Raw genomic sequence first — 19,271 nt, 5'->3', positions numbered from 1 at the left:
TTACCATGAAATTTTAAATTTGGAATTATTATCTTGTGAGTTCAATGCACTGAGGTTCAATGTGTGGAGATCCACGAGATCTATTATCACCTGCCATCCGCGTTCTAGGCACTGGGGCGAGCGAAATATTTTGTTTTGGTAATTTGGTTTGAATTCTGGCGCAATTTCCTTCTTCTATTATTTCAAAATATTTTACACACTACACATTTTCCGAATTTTGGTGCCTATGGAGGATATTGAAAAGTAAGTACAGCATTTTACATTTTCTTTCAACACATCGACTGGCCTTCGACACAGTACTTTATACTCAGTCCAGCTCACTGCCGATCGACACCAAAAATAATAATATCACTCTCTAGCAGAAACTGCAGAATAGCTCACAACTTACGCACTTACTTTTAGCAACTTACACATAAAAGATGTTAAAGTGGATTGCATAGAAGGTGTCCTACAGGACGCTGATGTCAATACGACAGCTGGTGGTGATATTATTGAGGAGCAACATAAATACATAGACAAAATTTGGCAAGTCAAGGTAAATACAAAATGAAATCGCCCTAATGTAATGGAAAACTAATTTCACCATTGATTTAAAACATTGATACAAATAAAATCGACATACAGCCTGGAAACTTCAATTCGGCTGTTACAGCCACCAGCTTCGAACCTGGGTCTTTATGATGCAATATTATTATTTATACCTACCTTACCAATCAATGTTTAGTCTCATATTGGAACTCTGAAATATGCTTGGGCATTGTCTGAGGCAGCAGTGTGGTTTGCGAATGGTTTGGATCAAGAAAGACTTAATGTTGATGCTGAGGAAAACTGGCTCACTTGTGATGATCAACAGAAAGAGAAGGGTATTCATATACTTACTGCTCTAGTAGCAATTATTAAACAAACCTCACTGATTCTATCTAAAAGAAAAGAACTAGTTGATTGAATATTATAAACTTTTCATGCACAATCATTTCACATTTCACAAACATGGCTCTATTCTTTAAGAACTGATGAACAAAGAAAGAAAAGAGTCTGAAAAAGTTAAGAATGATATAGAAGATATTCAAGAAGTGTTAGAAAAACACGCTGAGGATATTCAAACAGGTAAGTCTATCAAGAAGCCAAGCTGCCAAAAGTTCTTGACTTTTATTTTTGAATCTGGTAGTTTTTCATTTGTAGCTGATGAAGAGATTAAAGAACAGAAGCTGCTGATTCAAAAAAAGCTATCAATTGTAAAGGAGAAGGTGACTGAGACTATGTTTATTATTTATTATTCTGCATATTAAATTCAGTGTGGTACTGTAGACCTAATTTTAATTTAGATGGAAAAGCTAAAAATGTTGCAAGAGAGGAAACAATTGTTGGACTCGAAAAAAAAGGAGCATCCTTCTGTAAGGAGTAATTGTGACATTTTACGTTCTGGATGAGATTATAGGCAACTCTAGTTTTATAAAATAGTTATAATCCAGCTTTGTGCTTTTATTAACGTATAGGCATTTGGTGCAGGCAATTACAGCCTAGAGCATCAAACAGAAAAATTGGCAAGTACAAGCAACAATATACAATTACTATATCAACTGTATATATAAATATATATTTAACCTACACGTTCAGTGCACAGTCATTCTCAGGTAGTTTACTTGGTTTTCTTTCTTTTACAGAAGCAAACATCCGAGGCGCTTAAACAATGCACAGCTGCTGTGGATATTTTGAGTCAACGCACGTCTTTACTGGAAGCAGAACGTGACACTTGCAAGGCAACCTTGGTTAAAATGGAAGAGAAGTTATCTACATTAAAGGCTGAACAGAAAGTTAGATCATCGGAGTCTTCGGAACAAAAACGGTAATGATTGTTGCATTGATAAGAAACGATCGATCACCAAATATATGAAGTTTTAATTATCCAACGTTTTGTCAGATAAAGTCACTTATGTTACTTTCCGATGGTATATATTACCCCCTCCCATATATCCGAGACCGAATGACAACTTGCATTTTCAAAGAGCTTTTGGTGCGTTGTAGGATGGAGTCGTACTATAAAGATCTGATCTCGTGCGGAGTACGAGTTACAACCCTTTCAGAAAAATGGTTGGAAATAGAGATTTCAGATATATACGAATGCAGTGACGATATAGCGACCCTCACACTAGTTATTCATTTTGGTGAGGACAAGCATGGTTCCCTTGTCTTCGAAGATGTGACGGTACTGACTGGCTGTAGTTGATCAGTCACAATTTTCTCTTGCGCCCTGGCGAGATTCCATTAGTTGGAGTTAACCATTACGTAGATATTACAACAATTTATAGCCTGTGTTTCAGCTTGTTAACTGCAGCCGCAGGTTGACCAAAGTTACCCCGTTCGTAGAAACGACAGATATGCATTCAGCGATGGTTTTCATTTTCTCAAGCAGAAAATTTCGTAGAATTCAAGTTTAAAAAAACTTGCTTCGCTTGAAAACGCGAAGATGCAGCAATTGTAGTTGTAAAAAGTAAAACATGAAAGTCAAGGTTCATTATTTCGACCGTATTTTCAGAGTCGTTGCAAAATCTGACATTAACATTGATGTTTGTACATAGGCCTAATACTGAATTAATTAAAAAATATGCATTCATTTCCAGGCAAACTGTTCCACGTTCTTCATCAAAGATCTGATTGATTATTTGAAGTCAACTAGCGAGCTCAAAGTTTTTAATTTTGAAGTTCAAAGGCGATTTCATAATCGAATGATGTTATTGAGAGAAATGGAAGTGTTGCAGAAAAGGTATTTTATTCAATGTATTGCGGCGCTGCAGTGACGTCTGGTTAAACGTTGCTGCCAGAGTTGGGCCGGGATAGAGACGAAGTCTTCAACTAATTTTTAAATCATCTATGATTCAATTTCGGGTAGGTTTGCGATTGATTGGAAGGAAGAGGAACAAGTAGTGCGACTTATGCTTGGAAAAGCTGGCCAAATTGTTTGTTCATTGAAAATGGAGAAAGATTATCCTTCTGAGGGAAGCGTCAGTGTGGTAGAAATTCATGGAGCGGACCCAGCTATTATATTTCAAGATAGTTTGGTGTGTATCTTCTTGTCACACATTTCGTAAAACACGATAGGGCGAAATTTTGCACTGAACGAAAAATCACCCGTGTCCCGCAAATGAAGCTCTTTATTTTATAAATTCCCAGGGTTAATATTTGATCCTGAATGTAGGTTCGCCCGGATGCTCTAAATTTTTCATTTCCAAAGACCATAAATACATGCGCTTTGAAAACTTCATATTTCTCATCACACAGAATTGAATAGACCTTTTTCATAATGACGGTCAAACGCGAAATTTGATTGGCTCCACAAAACTATCGAGCCAATCAAACTTCGTGTAACATCAGACTTTGACGTCATTATAAGAAAAGTCTATTGTAATTAATAAAGTGAATTAATTAAATTGAATTAAATTTCTAGGTCACTGGGGAGTTGAAAACGCTCACTAGTTGGATAGAATACTTGGATATAAAGTATATCTCATTGTAAACCTTGCTGTGCCTGTAGTTATATTGCAAGATCGCGACCAAATATACAACGAACTTGCTCTTTCAGAGTAGAACAATTTTTTCCTAATAATTATGCATGGCCGTTAAATGTATAGTATTGGAACTTCAAGAACAAGCCGATTTCCTCATATGCAAGCAACGGTGGAGGGATTCACATAATACAAGAGTTGAATGGATTCACTCAAAATTATTATAATAATATAGTCTATATAACAATAGAGCCTATCATGTATTTGTAACGTATTATCATCCACGCATTTTTTTCACTATTTATACAGTATTTTTAATTTGTCGCAGTATTTGATCTGCAGAACAGAAAAATAGAATCTATCACCGATGATATACAATATATTACAATGTTTCTGTTAAAACTTATATTAATAGTTCAATGGTCATATCCGTACAGTACGTGTTGAAACGCCCCTGTTATTTTGTCAACTTCGATACAGGTTCATGCGTCCGAACATGCTTCTTTGCAAAACGTATGTGACAATACCATGCATAGAATTAATCGACATTATTTCTATATGGACAATACGCAGAGAGACTCTAATGCAAACCAACACTGCACTTTAAATATCGACAAAATACACGAAAAACAAAGTTTAAACCCGCTTTGTTTTTCGATTTCAAGAAACCTTAAAGGACATTAGCAAAAAACAATTGTCTTATTGTGAGAACAGATGAAGCTATATAACTAGGTTTTTTATAATTTTATAACTCTCAATTTGTCCTTGAAACAATTTGAGTTTAAAATGCCACGAATATCGCTAAAAGTAGAATATTTTTACCAACAGAAATCGACAACCCAAATTTGTAAAAGAATTTGCCAATATACTCTATATATATGTTCCTGCAAAATAACGAATAATGGTTTTTATTGCCAATGTCCTTCAAATCCGTTTCTATTATATATCGTAATGCCTAATGGTTGGAAACAAAGAAGTGTCGACAGATATTTTATATTCTCGACTAGGAAATTCTTTATTCCCAAGCTTTGCAACCTGGAACCGATGCCAGAAACCCGTTCAGCTTAATCGGTAGATAATCAGCTTAATCGGTGGATAGACTCAAAGAGAGAACTACACTAATGGTTGATTGAGCAACTAAACTTGATTGAAACAATACCAATGCAATGACATATCTAGTGCACAAGACTTAAGCCATACGAGGGTCACATGGTTATCCGCCGTTTATGCTAAACCGGTTTTCGGACAGCGGGCCTTGTCTGTACATATAATTTAACCAATTTGGCAGCACAAATTCTATAAGAATATTTCACATTTTTATCTAAAATGTTCAGCAACTTGCTCTTTCATTTTAACGGCCAATGGCCAGGACAGAGTACTACTTACGATGTAGCCAAGAAAATATGGCGACAAAATAGGGAATATACAGTGGGCTGCTCACTGAAATCCCCTCCCCCCCGCAACTTTATGCAATCGAATAGCTAGATTAAACAAGTAATGTCGAACAAGGTAGTTCAACGTGTTTAATGGCTGGAAGTGTTAATTAGACTAATGGCCGACAACTATTCGCATTGCAAATGGGGACAAAAACATCAGTGGATCCCACTGTATATTCCTCTTACTAAAGAGTTTTGGCCAACGGTCGCTGTAAAAATCTAGTTAAATAAACAGGCAAGCTGTTCAGTTCTTCATAACGGCAACAGTGGCCTCCGGTGTACCAATGCAATCATTTACCACAGTGGTTACCTCGTCCAGGACAATGTTATTGTTAGTAGCGTACAAATGAATAACAGAGGTAAACTTGAATGCGACGAACACACAGCTTCTCCTTTGACCTCGACTTGCGAAAGTTTTGGAGTGCTCAATGAAACTGCACGAAATGACGACAAAATCTCGTCGGATGTAAATATCGCACTTTGCGTATTTATCAAAGTTTCAATTTTTTGAGCTTCTTTAATACAGATAAGGAACTAAGACAAACAGAATGGAAAATTATTACGGTTGAAATCGAGCGCATTGATGACATACAGTATCTTTAGACAATAGCCTGATAAGATGAAAGTTCATCTGAGGTGTTACCAAAGAAACCGTTAACTAATGAAAATGATTTATAATTATATAGCTTGAATTACATACTACGACGCTCTTCAGGTTAGTGCGAGATGATAGAAATTCGAATAATACATTTACTTCGGCGTAGCAAACACCGATCGATATTTGTCTGAAAATGCGTTTGCTGTTTACAGTCTAGTCGCCAGACCATTACTGCCAGATGATCAGATGAATCAGATCAGTATGTAGCCTGCTCGCAGACTGAATTAGGGGGCCAGAAAATTTAATTTCCGGCCTGCCTGCGAGCAGGCTAATCAGTATGCCACTAATAACCAATCTTTTATAAGGAAGAACCTAATAAGGCAGGCGATTTACCACCAGAATTTCGTTTATCTAGCCACACTGGCATCTCAAGTTTTGGACCGGCGGATAACAAACGGCTTTTAAACTAGATATTGAAACTTCGTTACAATAGAATTATTCAAAAGCTTATTTATATGATATTCCATACGCATTAGATACTAACCTGAAGCGTGGTTGGTTTTTCAGTTATCGCCCTCACGAGAAGAATGAAGTCATTTTCTGTATTGTAGAAACCAAAAACATCACATTGGCTCTAAAAGGAGAGGAGATATTTCTTTCAACTTCGCCGTCCCATTTTGGGAAAATTTTGATAGATAATATATACTTTTTGCATATGTAGCTACGGCTCTGATCTCGTATGGCTGAATACTGTAACACTAGGTACTGGTACTGTGTAAAGGCAAACACCCGTAGATCTTACCATTGATATATGTCTTCGCACCCTAGCCACAACTTGCTCTTGCGTGATTGCTTGATTATCCATAACAATTTTATTCGTATTAGAAACTTCCGTTTCATCAAAAAGAACCGTCAATTGCGTGGCTAAAATGAAGAAAACATGCAAAGTTCACTTTAAATTATCTTACTGAAAACTGAGAAGATCTAAGTCATTACTAATTATTCAATGTTCCATATACTTCGGGCTAAATAAATTTGCAACCTTTTGCTTAATTTTTATGACAGGTTGCTATCTAATATTCTCGTACGTTTGCATGGTGACGTCAAATAAGTAAATTAGCATGCAAGCTAATTCACTAAGGTTGCTATCTGTTTATTGGTTTTCTTAATTACCATACATCACGTCACTTACCACAGACTTCACAGCAAGCACCTGGCGGCGTAACACCATCACAATTTGGTGGATTTAACTGAGGGCATGTTATATAAGCACATCTAACTGTTGGATCTTCATCTGAAAAATACATTAAAATGTGATCCACTTAATTCCACAAACGTCATTTCAGGTGTAACACAATTTTAAGGGGCCGAATAATATCGGTTAGTTTTGACTTCCACTGCTATCAACGTTGCCTTTCACTGACCTACTACGCTTGTGATTGGTTAATTTGTTAGAGTTATCAAATTTGATTGGCTCTGGTTCCCCTCATTGGTAGCGCCTTATGGTTATCCGACAGCGATGTCAAAAAGATTAATGAACCCCACCCATGATTATACTCTATATAAAATGGTTGCTAACTGTTTAAAGTGGCTAAGAGATTAATTAAAGGGTAATCATTTAGCGAGCCATAACATACTTCCGTATTTTCCAACAGTCTTACAAGGGCCTTCATAATCCAGCAACATATGGGCATAATTTAACGCACACATACTGCCATACGTTTGACCATCTACACCACAGACTACTTTTTTACCAGGTCCACAAGAAGGCTATAATGGAAAACATTCAAAATTTGCACGTGCACAGATCCATCTTACATTTTAGACCATGCATGATGTATTTGCCTCCATTGAACAGAATCTGGTATGTTCACAATTTAGTTCACATATAGTCGGAATCAAAAGATAGGATCCAGTTCGTTGAGGGTGGGAGGGGTTGTTAAGCGGGCATTACGACTAGGGCTGCAGTGTCGATGAGATAAATGATGAGAAAATCTTACCCTTTGGGGGGCGGGGAAAGGGGCAATTATCAATAGGGTGAAATAATGAAAAAATAAAAGGTCGGCTGGCAACAAGACTATGACGTGTCTTGGATCTTGTTTCCCATACGACCGAACTCAAATAATTGCAAAGCGAATCTTTATCACCATGAGATGGAGACTCGTCATACAAAATACTACGCATAGTGGTTCACATACTGTACCTTGCATTTACCACTATAAGCAACTTCTTTTTCATTCTTTTGCACCTCACATTGACTCAAATGCTGTTTGTTCTTAGTATCACAAAGAAGTTGACTTGAAGAATTCGTGCAATTCATGGGACTTTCCACTGCGAAAAATGAATACAGGGTATAAGCTTGTTCTTCTTAAGATCACGAAGAAAGGAGAGTTGTACAGTACATTTAAACTAGTGTGCAATCCTTACCGCATGAAAACTGCGGGCAACTGGAAATGCTGCCAACACAAACTTTTCTGTCAACAACACATCTGTGGTAAGAAAGCAGATTTTAGTATAATGTACTGTTGGCGCTGTTTTATGCCTGGCAAATGAATTGAACTTACAGTTTATTTTCAGGACAAGGAGATGAGTGACATGGATTTATCGACGAGCATTGTCCTTTTACAACTTGTTTTATGCTGAGGCCTGCACACCTAGAGGAGGAAATATGATAAAAATTATAAGGGACGGTAACGACAATATTCAGCCCTTGAAGAGGTGACTACTGTTTGAACATCATCGGTTCTGCAGTAATAAACTACGACGAGGAAGGAACACAAGCATTAAAATTTGCACAAATGCACACATTAGTATTATATTAGTGATCTTACCGGGCGAAGCAAACGCTGCGGTAGGTTTTCCCATTCGCGCCACAGACTGGTTCATACTTGCCAACACATTGGCAGGAAAGATCTGTAGTAAAGATTAATTCTTAGTTATTTGTTCATTTTCCAGGAGATAATTGGATAGATGGGATACGTACCACCGATATATTTATCATGGTTAGGCACGTGGTTTCTACGTAATCGTTCTGCAAAGAAAATTCTTGACTTAGAGAAAAGCAAATGTAAACCAGACTAATACGTAAACAATCACTGCTTCCCTATTAGAAGTGTAAAATGTACATAAATGATCAAACCTGTTGCATTAGCAGCCCCTGGCAGACACTTGGTCCTGGAACAGAGGACTTTACCATCAAAGCAAACGCAAAAATTGCAATTTATCAAGAACTTTTCTTGATGTTCATATGTTTCTGTAAAAACAAAACATGGGTTACATCATCTCCGCATTGCATTTGTACCTGCAATAGGGCTTCATATATAAGACATTGTATTGCCGCAGTCGTAAAAGGTCGTGAAAATATAAAGGAGCTCAACTGTCAAACAGTTTTAAATCCATTAAGCCCGTTTACACTAGCAATCTTGCTGCGACTTTCGTCTATTCACAGATGAAAACGAGCGAACACATGTAACTTATCAACTTGTTCACACCAATAAAAATCTTAGCTACGATGACGGGCTATCCGGGGAAACACAGGATGTACACAGGAGAGAATTTCGACGTGAAACTTCATTTCGAACAATAGATAGGTGAAAATAAACAGGTGTTATCCTATGTCCATGCTACACTGAGTTCCTAACTGTCCGAAATACTGAATAACTTACTGTTGGTTGCTTTATAATAGCAAGAGTTTCTTTTGACACAACTTGGTAATCTTGGACAAACGGATAATTTACCATTTTCACAACGACAAATTTTGAAGCATCCTTCCAATTTGGAGTTTTGTACAATGGGTAACTATAGTGGAATGGAAGGATAAATAATTATCCACATAGATACACGTGAAGACGAACAATGCTATCGTACAATTTACATGTATGCATATATGTACTGTGCATATTGCACATGGAAAAACTATAATAACTTTTACAGCACATACCCGAGCAAAATGTCCATTTTTTATAACAGTTTTAGACTGATGATCTATAGGACAACCTGGTTTGAAAGAAAATAATTTTTATTTTATCTTGATTTGTTTAAGTATTATTGATTTTCAACATTTCTCTGCAATTTATGTCGATGGTTTTATCAGCTATGAAACACTCTCTTTCCCTCGTGTTTTATGTTGTAAAACACTTCTGCCCGTGTTTTAAATAGTAGATATACGTACTGTGTTTTTACTTAATGGATGGACAGTGCAGTGTTTTTAATGTATGGTATAGTTTTCTAGCCTTAAGCCCGTTTGACACGTGCAACTTTTCATGTGCCGAATCTGATGTGAATAAGTTAAAGTCTTTGTTAAAGTTTTTTTTCTGCATTCGATTCGGCACAGGAAAATTTCGACCTCTGAAACGCACCTTAGTAACTGCTGAAGAACGATGACGAATAAAAAAGACAAAGTAAGAGTTTTTGTTACCTGGTGTACATTTATAGGAAACAAAATCTTTTGCGGCATTCTCGGGAGATGCTCGATTGACGTCACAAACATCGTTGCTGGGACATGGGTTAGGATAACACGGGTGCGTCACTGAAATTATTAAAAGAAAGGTTTTCAAGAAAATTCCTTAGTGCCTTCAACAAAATGAACACGTTGACAAAATACATCTTAAAGTTTTAAAAAATGAACAATATCTGAAAAATTTAAACATACCTTCAGTTGTTTCATTCTGATAAGAACTGGGCTCTAGGTAAAAAAAATACCAGGGAAATGAGGTAGTGATAGGTACAGTACAATTAATCATTATGTTATTTACAGTGATACAGCGGGCAATGCATCATTTAAAAATCTTACGGAAAATAACGGGTACAACTGAGAGAAAACGTTAATTCTATGAGATAATGATTGATATATCTCTGTCAGTGCAAAATTAGCTGTCATCAATGCTGTGTTCTCTATACGTTCAGTAAATGAACCTTACTCAGGTAACTCTCCATGGAAATACATGATGATTGATCATCAGGTGATAACCCATCACAGATCTTTTCCACGGTTTTCACACCAAGTTTTTCTTTTTCTGCACATTCACCCAGAAGTTTCAAGCAATCTTTCCTGTTTAATTAATAAGCAGTTGGTTTGTTTAATTCAATTAATTGATAAGCAGTATGACATCACTTTGAACATTAACCCAGGATAAGGTATAACCTCCTTTTGAACATCTCGTTCTTGAATGGAAATAACTCTCACCTGCATATTGTGGAACCATGAGATTTAGCATGGCAAGGTCGAATTTGTAGTGTACATGCTACAGCCTTAAGAAGAAAAGAAAGCATCTTGTTATCAACAGATCAATAAGGAAAATTGAAAAGCTAAACTTTTTATTCTCTTACTTTCCACATTTCTGGCAAACATGTTGCAATATCTTTAACAGGGACAACATCCAATGAATGAATTTCAACTCTCTTCTTTTTCAACCAATTTTCATAGTCTGATTTAGCTGCATTGTCTTTTTCCTTAGTGCAGCTGCGGAATAATTCTGTATGCCTTGGGATAAAAAATAAATAACACTTAACTAGGGTTGGCTTGGTTATTCATTTGATACCATACTAATGTAACATTTGCCCTCTTAGCAGTATGAACAAATTGGTTACTGGATTACCTGAGAGGGACGAACCAAACTACACAAGCTAATTTACCTGTGATTGAAGTGTTTACAAAAACCAAGACCACTGCAACCAATGTGGCATGGTTGGGAAACTAAAATAAAAAATACATTTAGTGAATCATGCTGTCATTTTAAAGAACAATTTACTGTGCTGTGTGTAAATGATCAATACCATTTTTAAGCTATGACTTACCATCAGCAATGCAAGTAAACATTGTGGACTAAAAATAAAACCAGTAGTTACTTAAATGACAGCATTGTACATTGTACCAAACAGTATACTGTAGATGTACTGTGTATCTACATGTAGAAATATGTAATATGTTTTCAATTACAATACAGGAAGTAATTTTGAGAACAAAACACACCTCTTGTGGGTTAAATTCACAACGTTTTTTGAAGAGATCACCAGTTTCACTATCTTCTGCATAGGTCCTCAAACACAACTTAAAACATTCCTCTGTCTGTGCACTCAAGCAGCAATGGAGCCTCACATCCACTCTTACATCTACAATCATCAATACAGAGTTATATAGGTATATAAAAGTGAAATATTTCATAGATATATTGTATCAGCTCACATAATCCCACTTTGGACTAAAAAATGTTAAAAATATTCTTTAAAGAATGCTTTCTTTAAAATACTTTAAAAAAATTTAAATCACATGGTGCACACCTCTTTGAGATCCACCACCAGTATTCTTCATAGACTCTACAAATATAAATTTGTCATTAGGAAATTACCAGTTCAAATGATGTACTCACATTAAGATGAATTGCTAATACTGCAAATGTTACTCACTAGCATGATTTAGAAAACAAGTGAACATAGCTAAGTACTGCAAAAGAAAAGGAAAATTATAGACTTAGTGACTAAAGGTGGGGTACTCTCTCTGTGATGTAAACAATTTCTTTTAAATTTTGAGCTGCCTTATTTCATAAGATATTATGCACTATCAGAATAATCAACACCACTTTAATGCAATATGAAAAGGGCTTATATGCAGAAAAATAGGAAACATGCAACCTATTGTTATGAGCAGAACCAATGAGCAGCATGGCTTTGACAATTATACCACCGAGCTTGAGTCGTATATGAGGTAGGACGAGGTGCATAGCGCTGAGTCGGCTATCAGCCATATAAGGCGAAAGCGAGTTGTTTTGTAATATAGACAAATACCATTTGTTGAGCGACAAACATATTCAAGCATTCTGTCAATTTCTTATTTATTTACCTCAGCAAACTGGTCAGCCATTTTGGTTTTCTTTGGTTTTGCTACCCACCGTTTACGAGCTGTCATACGTTGGGTAGTTCGACCAATCAGATGCGGAATAATTCATATACAGTGAGTAGCTATATTATAATTACACACAAAGTTCAACTCACATTAGTTGAATCCTTAGAGCATGTTTCTCTCAGCTTCGATGTTTTTTCTTCCCATGTGTTTGTGGCCATAACCTAAGCAACCAAGACACTACATTGTTTCTCATTCACCATGCTTAAACATTGAAGTTATAGTTATTACTATTTATTTTTATGAAGAAAACCTTTCCGTAAAAAACCATAAAAAAACTCTCAAACCAACCTCTCTGCAAACAGCTCGACATTTCTTATTTTCAGTGATTCTACAACACTTATGGTCTAAGAAGTAGAAACAAAATCATTAAGAACTGCTTTAACATATGATTACTGTGGAGATTCCATGACTCTTAGGCTGAATCAATTGTATAAAATTAATTGATTAACATATTCAGAGCATCATCACTAAGGCAAATTCAAATTTACCTCTCTCTTTAGGTAATTTGACTCTGCTGACACATTGGTAAACATTTTTGTTTTCTCTTTTGCAATTCCTTTTCACATTTCTAAGCTTTTTCTTACTGGGCTCTTTATTTGATGCAAAAACCTATTAAAACATAAGCAGCCTGGTAAATAGGCAGTGATGTTATGCAGGAAATGACACTCATTTCATACCCTGACACTAATAGGCTTACAAAATGAAATTAATTTGAAAAAGAAATATTTGAACTAATTCACATGCAAGGGATGATGTTGCCAGCATAAAATGCATAGCAACATAGCTAATACATGTTGTTCTCAGTTTTTCTGTACTATGTTACATGGAAATTCTCATCAAACTATAAACATCTAATATACAACCATTCACCAATTCAATTTTCTAAAAATATGTAAAATTACAATTTTTATAAACCACCACTTACAATTTGACATGCTCTTTCACATCTTCTGTATCTTGTCTGGCAGCATTTACTACTTGCTAAAGAAAAAACCCCCAAAAATATAGAATCTTTACAGAAAATCACATTCATGCATGCTCATAACACGAAGGTCATTGTGGGGTTATCCGTTCTAGCAGGGACAAGGTGTTTATATGGTAATTTTTTTATCCTGCCTGAGTTAGATCTCGGATCGATAAAAAATACCTCATATCTACCACAAAATGCAATTAATTTAATTGTGACCATATTAAGTTAATTAACAGTGACCATATTAATTTGATTATATTCATCAAAGCAATCCTAGGCACAGAGTTTTAATATTAAAGACGTTTCAGAATTTATTCAATTTAATAAAAATGAACATCCCATACCATGCCACCCTTTTTTGTCCATCTTAATATGTTGAATGAATGTCATTGAAATTATTTAAATTGGTTGCATAGCTAGGAAGATTATTTCACATAGTAGTGCTTATTTAATGTATATAACCCATATAGAGTACTTGTATTGCACAGGAACAAATCATTGGTGTTCAAACAGACTATAACATTTAACACCCAATCTTATCCCAGTGGCCAAAACAAATTTCTGGTTATATGCACTGCAAATATTTGTACCAAACAATCAGGCCAGCTTATAAATATCAAATTTGTTTTTGAGCAAACCATATTTGTTCACAACACCCATATCTACCATAATAGTATTTGTTAAAACATTTTATGAAATTTAATCCATTAAAATAAATTGATAAATACCATCACTTCTTTCAATACAACGTAGCAATGAATCCTGTTGATAAGAAATAAAAAACTTGTGATAAAAATATACATGGTGGGGATAACAAGTCTGTTAAAATTTTACAGAAAAGGTAGGTTATTGTAAATTACAATTTTAACCAGAGGTGAATGATCTATCATGTCATATTGTACATTAACATATACCTCACTCTCAGCTTTGCATGATTTCTTAAGTTCTTCCCTGCTTGCACTTAGGAAACAGGCTTTTCTGCAAGATGATTCAATTCCAAGTAGGCAGCAACTTTTACCTTCTCCTTTCAGTAAGTTTGAATGAGAATAGAGGTGAAGGCCTAAACATGACAGGGATTATGATCAGGATGGCAAATATTTAGGTTGGGTTTGCGCTATGGCTTTCCCACAACGAAGAATTGATCAAGTCTTTGGATAATTTGTGACATGCTAACAGTGTATTAAGGGATTCTTGCATTCCTAATTGTCTGGAAAGACCAGCTTCGAGTGAGTAGGCGAATGTATTTCACAGTTTATATAATCATTAAAATTATTATTAAGAAATGCCCATTTTTCCCAAGAGATACAAGTGTTTTGCAATGCAATAGTAAAAAATGTATGGGAAATATCAAAACCCTGTGTTTGTTGATAGAAAACATTTATTCATGTGTGTATGTGGAATGATAGTAACACTTCACCAAAATACAATACGCATTACAGTAAAAATGTTTTTGTTGCTAGTAGGCCATGGCACATTCTATGCAGTTAAAAATTATGCTATATTTTATGCAAAAGTTGGCATATGCTCATACTCAATATTATTTTAATATATAAGTCTTTTCCCAAAGTGCAATACTATGCTGTATCTAATTAATTTCATAGCCAGCTATGTTTAAAATTAAAAATACTATTTTAAAACATGCCTACTGATAAATACAATGTTTTGAAGCAGAGCCAATAGGACTTGCAAAATTGTAAGAAACTGGTAGCAATTTTGGTCAAGGAACACAAGAAATACTTTAAATTCTGTTTGGAAACTATTTGTGACTAATTTTCATACACAGGAAGGCTGAAGTGTCCTACAGGAAGGCTGAAAATATAGAATTTTAATGAACAGCAAAAATGAGGCTCTATTGTAAAGGCAACAGAAAGGTGTATTGAAAATAGTTACTTTGTTGTAACTAAATTTGCTATTTTCTTGGTTCTTCAAGACAGATGACTATAAGTTTAACATTCTATTAGGTGTTAAATGAGGTAATGAGTATAAAAATACTTTTTCTTTCCTGCCAGATCTTACCTAAGGGTTGCAATTGATGACATTTTATTTTATTATTAGTCACTAAAATATTACAAAACATCAATAAAGGTGTGGAGGAACATTATGCCAGCCTTCTCAAGGCACATTAAAAGCACTCATCAGCATATATTTAAGAGATTTTTCCTTTCAAAAAAAGATTAAGTAGGTGTAAATAGGAAATGACATATAGGATGCTTTTTAAAATAAATCTTCAAAAATGCACACCTTCTTAATCTTCTTAAAATATTTACTGCATTTTGCCTGTTTACGAGTTGTTGTATTCACGCAATGTTAAAACAGAAGTACTAAGTTTATTACAACGCAATATCATCGCAGTACTTAGCAGTCAGCTGGGAACAGCGCCGAAATATATTGAAAACAACAATTTCAAACAATGCATTATCGTTCATATTCAAATTCAGAGCACAGAGCATCACAGCACGATACGTTTTGATCCGAGTTAAGACATTGTCTGATCATGGGTCTGATCTGCTATAAATCCTTACTTCAATTAGTCTCACAACAATATGAGCAATTCTTTCAAACAATTTCAAACAGACAATGTGTTGTGTATATCAATCGAATTTGATTACCTTTTCAATAAAAGTGGGCTGTGTTGTGGTAATAGCTCAATTTAAAAGCTGTATGCAAATTTACTGAAGACAAGATCTTATCGTTGTTATTCAAATCAGTGTTGCGATCGCTTGAGTGCGGCCGTCTATCTAACGGTACTCAAACACTCGGATATTGAGTTCTAATGTTGAAGTATAAAAAATAAATACTGGTTTAGTATATGTTACAATTCCCTAAAACCGCTGCGTTTAAAAATTAATGTATAAAACCGCAACGAGTAAATACAAATGCTGAAGGGGCCAGCTTTTCATAGCAAGAAAAACAGTATGTTGTGGTCCCCGTCAGTGAAGGCTATCAGTGTCAGTGAAATAGAACAAACATTTATAGCCATGCACAGAAAATATCACAATCGATCACAATATGCGATATAAATAACAAAGTTGTGTTTGTATGAACTAACCCCAAAAGTTTTAAAATTGTACGCTACATATAAACTTTGCCACAAGCTGGCAACTTTAGTATAACTTGGTGAAGAATTTCACAAATGTACAAAAATATTACTATATAAAGCCATATCTGACAGTCAGCTACGCTAGCGTCTGTAGTGTATCAAAGCAAAATCACATGCAACAAAGTAACACCTTGAAGATTTCAAATCGCACACACTCAGACATCAAAAACAAAGCGAATAGACCGCCGGGTTTATGTTTCACATGCTTTAGTGCTAGAAGCGTATGCAACGGAAAGACAACGCTCTAACGTACAAGGGTAAAAAAAAATCGAGGAACGTAGCGCATATACAATGTTGCAAATGTATAAACAAATGTAAATTTGAGAATGTTCGGGAAATTAACACCTCCGTTGATGGCACAGTCAAGATGTTTGGCCCAAGAGAAATAATGTTCAAGACAATTAAATCTCCATTACTGTTCACCCTTGTGTTTAACCCGCACAACGTATGATGATCGAATAAACGTTGATCACTTTTCCATAACACGCATTTGAAAGATTTCTCCTTTTACGTTTGAACACTTAGCGAATACTTGTGAAAATAATCAATCAAAATAACTAACAAAGTCACGCAAACCCTGTCTCTGAAAGAGTATTGATTCCTACCCCTGATCGATTCTGAAGCAGGCGTCTTTCGATTCGCATTTCCCCTTCCTACAGACGTCTGTTAAGATATTCGCGAAGCCATTTAGAAATAGGGATCAATTGATTTTCGGGTATAATTGGTCTATTCTTTTCGGCTAATGCGTTATTTGTAAAACTCCTTACGACACCCAGTGTAAGGCCAGCCTTTCACAGCATGCTAACAACGCGAACAAAACCTTACCTTTAATCGATTGATTTAAACACTTCCATAATGAAACCTACAGAATTTAAAGAGGATAGACTTTAGTGGAAGACTTATGCAAAATGTAGTATGTCGGTGTCATATAAGATCCAGCTGCAAGTGCAATAAAATCGAGCAACACTGATTTTATTCAAACGCCATTGTCTCATGAACTTACCAGATGTGATGGACAGACTTTAGGTAAACTGAGTGTTAGCTCAGTGAGCTCCAATTTTTTTCCTGATTTTCGCTCTGTCCATACCTAAATCCCCACAGAAAGGATTTATTATTTCTTAGCCTTTAGACGATTTTACTATGTTTTTCGCAGGAATAAAATAATGCGTAGTTGACCCTGTTTGAAAGCGTGTCAACAATCCGACAATCTGCTGTACGTTTATAGCCTCGACGTTAGCAACATTGAACGGATTATTTTGGTTCAAGCAATCCGCTCTTTAAGAACCGAACATACATTTAATTTTGGTGAACGACGCAGTTTATATTAGAGGAAAGGCTTCGTGTATAACATGCAAGGAAACGCGGGAAAATAGCACAAATCCAGGGGTATTTCATCGAGGGTTTAATGTTGATATTTTTACAAGACAAACCTTTTCACATTCTCGCTTGCACTCTCGAAGACCACGTATGTTCTCACAACATTCGGTATGATATAATTGTTCTGTGATGGAAAAGACAAACGTATTAATATGTTTGTGGGTAAAAGAAAATTAAGAGGGACGAAACCTTTATGCAAGTAATAAATACACAATAGTGTAAACCACAATGCTACCGGAAACTACCGCGTATTTTCTAACAATCTTTTGAGACTCAAATGAGATTACAGTTGGGTTTTAAATGAAAGGTAAACTTCCCAATTCTATACCTGTAATGTTTTAAACACACAATTATTTTAGTTAACACGCACTAATTTTCGGTTCGATTGAAAAGCTCGTGCAAGAGAAGCAAGGTATAGTATTCAATGACGCGTGAAATAGGAAATACAACAAAGGCAAACATCGAATAACCTTTACTTTGTAGCAACTCTAGTCGCCTCTAAAGAGTAGTTACAGCAATCTAACTCACCTCTGGTACTCCCCAGAACAACGAAGACACAGAACACAGTTAGCGACAACACGTACATGACGAACGTTGACAAGAAATTGAAGGGATTATTTTGAACCCCATGATACAAGCCTACTTCAAGTGGCCGTAACATGCATCATGGCTGAACAAACTAAAAGTGCTTGAGATTACCCGCCAATCAGAATCAAGGTGCATTAGCTGTGAACGCTGTGATTGGCTGATCGTCGTGGTGCTAATTAGACCTTTGACGGCTGTCTTTGTTATGAAAGACGTAGAAGGTTTAAGATTAGTGCTTTGCTTCTATTTGACAGCTAGCCATGACAGATAACATACCGCAGAGTTTTATTTGTTTTCTATTGTCTACCGCAGTTAGAAATTCATAGCAGCGTTTACAGACTTGTAGCCGTCGTTTCGCAAAGTCATGACCATTTTTTCCTAATAACAAACTAGTGATGTTAATGAAAGAAGGTTAGCGGCTAATTGATTTCGCGCACATCGTTGGCCTTTTTTGATTGCTAAGAACGGGAAATGTGTCCATTAGCGAAACCCCAGAAATTATTTTGAAAGTAAGTCGACACCGCTGATAAAGATGGCTAAAATTTCGCTGCAATAAATAACTGCTGGAGCGAACAAAATCAATTTACGCATCATATTACTATATATGTGGATAGCATCTAGCGCAAAGCGCAAAAGGTTTGTCGCAACACCTATAGTTTCAGCCTATTTAAATTAAATGTACACAATACTATACATCTCTTAAGCAAGAACACGTTAAGACGTTTAATATAAAGATGCTCACTTCGTTTTGTCCATCAACAGTCTCGCGGTTCGGACCGTTTTGTGAATGCTTTGACATTC

At 35.7% G+C, this 19,271-nt stretch overlaps 2 protein-coding genes across 2 annotated transcripts; one reads left to right on the top strand and one right to left on the bottom strand.

Moving 5' to 3' along the window:
• The first annotated feature begins 93 nt into the window (after positions 1-93).
• Positions 94-3,863, top strand: LOC114529058. Its single transcript, XM_028550821.1, has 12 exons — positions 94-243; positions 403-535; positions 725-863; positions 1,009-1,107; positions 1,183-1,247; positions 1,326-1,394; positions 1,497-1,544; positions 1,665-1,846; positions 2,026-2,206; positions 2,622-2,764; positions 2,891-3,059; positions 3,446-3,863. Exons 1-12 carry the CDS (start codon positions 227-229, stop codon positions 3,512-3,514), a joined length of 1,314 nt encoding a protein of 437 aa, XP_028406622.1. The 5' UTR covers positions 94-226; the 3' UTR covers positions 3,515-3,863.
• A 392-nt stretch (positions 3,864-4,255) lies between these two features.
• LOC114528966 (reversion-inducing cysteine-rich protein with Kazal motifs-like) lies at positions 4,256-18,549 on the bottom strand. Its single transcript, XM_028550715.1, has 33 exons — positions 18,414-18,549; positions 17,939-18,009; positions 17,512-17,595; positions 17,334-17,370; positions 14,323-14,468; positions 14,137-14,170; positions 13,364-13,419; positions 12,927-13,047; positions 12,727-12,782; positions 12,528-12,599; positions 11,943-11,979; positions 11,817-11,852; positions 11,509-11,648; positions 11,334-11,361; positions 11,172-11,232; positions 10,866-11,019; positions 10,723-10,787; positions 10,457-10,587; positions 10,189-10,221; positions 9,955-10,065; positions 9,478-9,533; positions 9,203-9,335; positions 8,677-8,790; positions 8,521-8,568; positions 8,369-8,450; positions 8,102-8,191; positions 7,965-8,026; positions 7,741-7,868; positions 7,175-7,307; positions 6,730-6,831; positions 6,340-6,461; positions 6,082-6,171; positions 4,256-5,473 (listed from the first exon to the last, which is right to left on the bottom strand). The coding sequence occupies exons 1-33, from the start codon at positions 18,544-18,546 to the stop codon at positions 5,246-5,248; spliced, it is 2,994 nt and encodes a 997-aa protein (XP_028406516.1). The 5' UTR covers positions 18,547-18,549; the 3' UTR covers positions 4,256-5,245.
• Positions 18,550-19,271: the final 722 nt, after the last annotated feature.

Source organism: Dendronephthya gigantea, unplaced genomic scaffold (assembly GCF_004324835.1).
Source record: "Dendronephthya gigantea isolate DGI-Jeju-01 unplaced genomic scaffold, DenGig_1.0 000000F, whole genome shotgun sequence".
Lineage (NCBI taxonomy): Eukaryota > Metazoa > Cnidaria > Anthozoa > Malacalcyonacea > Nephtheidae > Dendronephthya > Dendronephthya gigantea.
Note: the sequence above shows the minus strand (reverse complement) of the source record. Positions and strands in the feature narration are given on the sequence as shown.

Coding starts and splice junctions, on each gene's coding strand:
- LOC114529058 (XM_028550821.1), top strand. Junction 864..1,008: donor TGATCAACAGAAAGAGAAGG/GTATTCATATAC, acceptor CTATTCTTTAAG/AACTGATGAACAAAGAAAGA. Junction 2,765..2,890: donor ATGGAAGTGTTGCAGAAAAG/GTATTTTATTCA, acceptor AATTTCGGGTAG/GTTTGCGATTGATTGGAAGG.
- LOC114528966 (XM_028550715.1), bottom strand. CDS start 18,546: ATGTTACGGCCACTTGAAGTAGGCTTGTATCATGGGGTTCAAAATAAT. Junction 11,362..11,508: donor GTGAATTTAACCCACAAGAG/GTGTGTTTTGTT, acceptor TTTTATTTTTAG/TCCACAATGTTTACTTGCAT. Junction 7,869..7,964: donor TTGCCCGCAGTTTTCATGCG/GTAAGGATTGCA, acceptor CATTTTTCGCAG/TGGAAAGTCCCATGAATTGC.